The 4,280-nt window shown below is 45.8% G+C and overlaps 1 protein-coding gene across 1 annotated transcript; it reads left to right on the top strand.

Moving 5' to 3' along the window:
- The first annotated feature begins 383 nt into the window (after positions 1 to 383).
- LOC125514883 (uncharacterized) lies at positions 384 to 3,967 on the top strand. The gene is made up of 5 exons (XM_048680253.2): positions 384 to 561; positions 1,359 to 1,465; positions 1,579 to 1,647; positions 2,938 to 3,114; positions 3,310 to 3,967. The coding sequence occupies exons 1-5, from the start codon at positions 519 to 521 to the stop codon at positions 3,676 to 3,678; spliced, it is 765 nt and encodes a 254-aa protein (XP_048536210.1). The 5' UTR covers positions 384 to 518; the 3' UTR covers positions 3,679 to 3,967.
- The last annotated feature ends 313 nt before the right edge of the window (positions 3,968 to 4,280 follow it).

Here is a 4,280-nt window from a genome sequence, read left to right as displayed (position 1 = left end):
ACATCATGTTGCAACAACTATACATGGTCATGATAATGTTGTCTCTGTCACGGTTAAACCAGGCCTCGCGAATTACAATGATGCAACATATGCTCATAACCTAGAACTAGGAAACACATCGGTTTCCTCCATGGGTTATACTATAAAACCACTCCCCTTCTCCTCCATACAAAAAAAACCCAGCTCAAACTTGGAATTTGCTGTGGGGGAAGCCAAACCATTTGCAATTTTGTATTGCCAATGTTCTCTCCCACTTGGGCAGCATAATGCAATAGTGCAAATGGCGCACCAGATGCAGACACACGGAGACGCAATAAAATAAGAGCTGAGGGTGTTACTTGGAACAAAGGATAAAAGGGGGAGCCCCAAGTGGGCAAAGGGAGGGAGTGACACGGTCGAGGAGGGGCGTGCGGGGGGGAGAGAGAGGGAGCGCAAAGGGACGGCGGAGGCAAGCTAGTTTCCCGGGGGCGGACGCACCGAGAGAGGGCGGCGGGAGGGAGAAGGAGGCGCTGGGAGCCATGCTTCTCCCCTCTTCTTCGTCTTCCGCCTACGACCCCAAAGGTTTTCCCATCTACCTCTAGGTCTTTCCGATCGTTCCGCCCCCCGGTAGCGGTTATCCTTTGCTGGTAGCTTGCCTGTGGATTGCTTCTCGCCTCCTGCGTCGTCTTGCTAGATATTTTCGTGGTCAGAACGTGAATCTTTCTCCCGTGGTTCTTGGCTGGGAGAATCTTGCATGATATTTATGGATTTGGTTTGCATGTCAGCCGGTGGGCATGGATGCAGTTGACTGGTCTTGAGGATCTCCCACTCTCACACAGTTGCTCTTTTAATTTGATGGCGTGTGGATTATGGGATGGTGGATTTGGGCTGGGAGCTGTTCTTGACTTTTCGCCTTGAGCAGCTCCTTGTCTACATGCATGTTCTTGGGAATTGGGATGCCATCATCGCCATTAATTATCGCTTGGCCGGCAAATAATTGACCCCTTGCGTTTTGTTTACTAGAGGTAGCAGAAACAGTTAACAACCTTGCCCCATACCTACGCCCTGCGCTAGTTCCTCTGTTTGTGTTAATTTGGCCTTGTTATTTCACTAACCATAGTTTAATAGTATAGCTTCCTACAAGAAATTGCATGCGCTAGCTGTTCCTGATGACACTTGGTGAGAGCTGATAAAGACATGAACAGACAGCATTGTGATGTCGTTCTCGACCTTCAGTTGGTTAGCATCAGAAATATCAACCTAGTAAATAATCTGGTTGATAACTCGATTTATCTGGTCTGAGTGTGTAGGGCCGTAACTGTTGATTCATTTGGTTATCTTTCATTCTGCAATAATACAGCGTCCCATTCTTTCATCAGGTGACTCCTTTGGGAAATCGGTTGACGATCATATGAGGTCAACTTTGACTTTTGGTGATAAGCATTCTGTATATGCAGGTCAAAACACTGACTATGGCCACCCAATGGTAAGCTCTTAGGACGAACTGAACTTCGTTTAGGATACACCAAAAAGAGATTCAGTCCTCTTTCTTTGATTCCGGGGTGTGTGACTGATAACATATTTCCACATATCATTCAGGCTTGCATTTCATACCCGTTCAACGATTCTGGTTCTGGAGTTTGGGCGGCCTATGGGTCACGGGCTATGGTATGTCTTTCAAATATGTTTTTTGCACGCTATCAAATTGTCAACTCCGACTATATTTTAATTCATCACTGAGGGAGGTTATAAACCTATAGCATTTTAATCAACGCATATAATAATCTGAATACACGCTGAGTGGATTCGCTTATCATTCTTTCAACAGTCCATCTTGCAATGATATCATGTATGTAGAAGGTTAAAATGGGTTAGTAGTTTGCATTTTTTTTTGATATAAAAAATTTCAAGTAGAGACGGCCTGGTTTAAACTTAACATAATCTGCTCATATAACATAAGAGGTGGGGACCACACTCTCCCCCGGTGATTCCTCGCAAAAATCATCTTAACACAAGCATGAATGGGTGTTAAATCACCAGTATACCATGAACTCTAATGGCAGGTTTTATTTGTAAGCAAGATACTAATGAGAATGCACTAAAATTTTCCATTTACATTAACTTGTATTTTTCCCTTGATAAAACAGCTGTTTTATGGTTATGAGCAATTACAGTGGTTAGGAAAATGTGCTGGTGGTTTTGATTCTTGAATTCTTTATTGATCACTATTTTCTAGTAGGCCGTGATGAGAATATCGTGTTATGGCCTATATCATTTGTTTGCATGAACCAGATTTCATTTCTATCTCATCCACATACCCACTAGTTTTATATACCCAGTCCTCCGTTGCCTCCGGCTGTTCTTCCTTATGCGTTAAAGAATATCATGTATTTCTGATTTGCTTGAACTCTCGTGGCTTTGTAAAGGCTCTGTGCTTCTAGTTATGTAGAGGTCGGATGTATGTGGTACCAGCTTGTAGGTAATTCCTAGGTTTTCAGAGCAGTGGTAATTGCTCTGGAAGGCTGGTTGGTGCTTCCTGCTCCAAACCTTGCTTTCGTAATCACATATCTATCAATCTATGGCTGCACCAGTAGTGTACCTGCAACTCCCTGAGACGCATGTGGCGTCCTGTTAGGCACTAGTTATAGTTAGAGAAAGTAAGTGACCTGTCCTGCTCTTGTATAGTGATCAGCCAGATCTGCATATATTGCTGCTGCGGTTCTGTTATTGCAATCATGTACAGCCTGAGACCAATAGTACTTGTGCAGTGTTACCTTGTCATACGGTACGGAAGATGCCTTCAACCATTTTCCTAGGTTGGTACTATATCAGCAGCTAGACAGGCAAAGTGAATCGGCAAGGCCATATGTAAATCATAATTATTGGCACTACATGAGGCATTCCTATGTACATTTTCAATTTTTCATGGATATGACTGACCAGTTGTACATGGAACAGTTCCAGCCCCTCATGGCGGGCGGAGGGGCATCTGCAACGGCAAGAGTTCCATTGCCCGTCGAACTAGCAGCGGATGAGCCCATATTTGTCAATCCCAAACAATATAATGGGATTCTCCGGCGAAGGCAGCTGCGCGCTAAGTTAGAGGCCCAGAATAAACTCACCAAAAACAGAAAGGTTCTTGTCGCTTGTCCTTTGTTTACTTTGCCATTGTTAATTAATATTTCTTGCCCCTCGCAACTTATAAGAAGCTCATATAGTGCCTATGGTTATGTGAAATGAAAACTTTTGTATTTCTAGAAAAATAACATAACATTTGTATCGCTACTCGTTTCTGCTTGGCCTGACTTTGAACGCAATCTCCATCTGCAGCCCTACCTCCACGAGTCGCGCCATCTTCACGCGATGAAGCGGGCAAGAGGTTCCGGGGGACGTTTCCTCAATTCCAAACAGCTGAAGCAGCAGCAGCAGTCTGGCAGTGCCTGCACCAAGGCCATTGCGGATGGCCCGAATTCCGTGGGTTCGACCCATCTACGGCTAGGCAGCGGCGCAGCCGGAGACCGAACCAACTCGGTGTCCAAGGCGATGTCCTCCCAAGAGAACAGCAAGAGAGTCGCCGCCCCGGCTCCCGCCTTCACCATGATTCAAGCGGCGCGCAAAGACGACGACTTCTTCCACCATCACGCCCACCATCTCAGCTTCTCCGGTCATTTTGGCCAGTCAAGCGACCGGTATACGTAATAAGGGGTCCGCCGTGCCCCGGTGTGGTCAGGCAACTCATCCTTGGCTTTATTTCTGGCGTGTTAGGACTTCAGAGATAGTGTATCTCACAGTGCTTTGCAGCCCATAGTTCTCGGCTTGATGTTCGGTATGCAAATGTTGGTGTACTGGTGCGTTGGAACAAAAGTTTGATGTGTTTACATAACGATTGGTCGCGGAACTCATCTTGTGTTCTGCTCGACCCTAATGTGTGTGCTCACATGTGAATTCCATAAATGCCGTGTAATCATAAAATTTCAGCAGTTGTGTATACGGTGAATGTGATGTGCCACGACGCCTCTTCACGCAGCTGCCTCCTGTCGGCGCCACCGTTGGTCCACCTCGTCTCCTTTAGGGCCATATACCGGCCCTTGCCCGCGGAAGGGCTTTGTTTTAGATGTTTCAGTTGTGTTTGAGTTTGTATCTTGCCCAGGAAGAGTAGATGGTGACGGCTCCTTAAAAATGAAATAAAGTTCTTCCCGTCTAGCCCCCGTCCCGATGTTGCGTTTAGCATCATAAATGAGTGTGGAGGTTGTCTCGGGTGGATCTGTCTTTAGTGGATTTGCTCGGATTTCGTCCTTGAT

The sequence above is a fragment of the Triticum urartu genome, chromosome 6A (assembly GCF_056163025.1).
Source record: "Triticum urartu cultivar PI428250 chromosome 6A, HENAU_Tu73, whole genome shotgun sequence".
NCBI lineage: Eukaryota > Viridiplantae > Streptophyta > Magnoliopsida > Poales > Poaceae > Triticum > Triticum urartu.
Note: the sequence above shows the minus strand (reverse complement) of the source record. Positions and strands in the feature narration are given on the sequence as shown.

Bases quoted from the DNA above. Each gene is read 5' to 3' on its own strand.
- LOC125514883 (XM_048680253.2), top strand. From the start codon at position 519: ATGCTTCTCCCCTCTTCTTCGTCTTCCGCCTACGACCCCAAAG. The intron at 1,648-2,937 runs GTATGTCTTTCA...TACATGGAACAG, and splicing joins CCTATGGGTCACGGGCTATG to TTCCAGCCCCTCATGGCGGG. The intron at 3,115-3,309 runs GTTCTTGTCGCT...CTCCATCTGCAG, and splicing joins AACTCACCAAAAACAGAAAG to CCCTACCTCCACGAGTCGCG.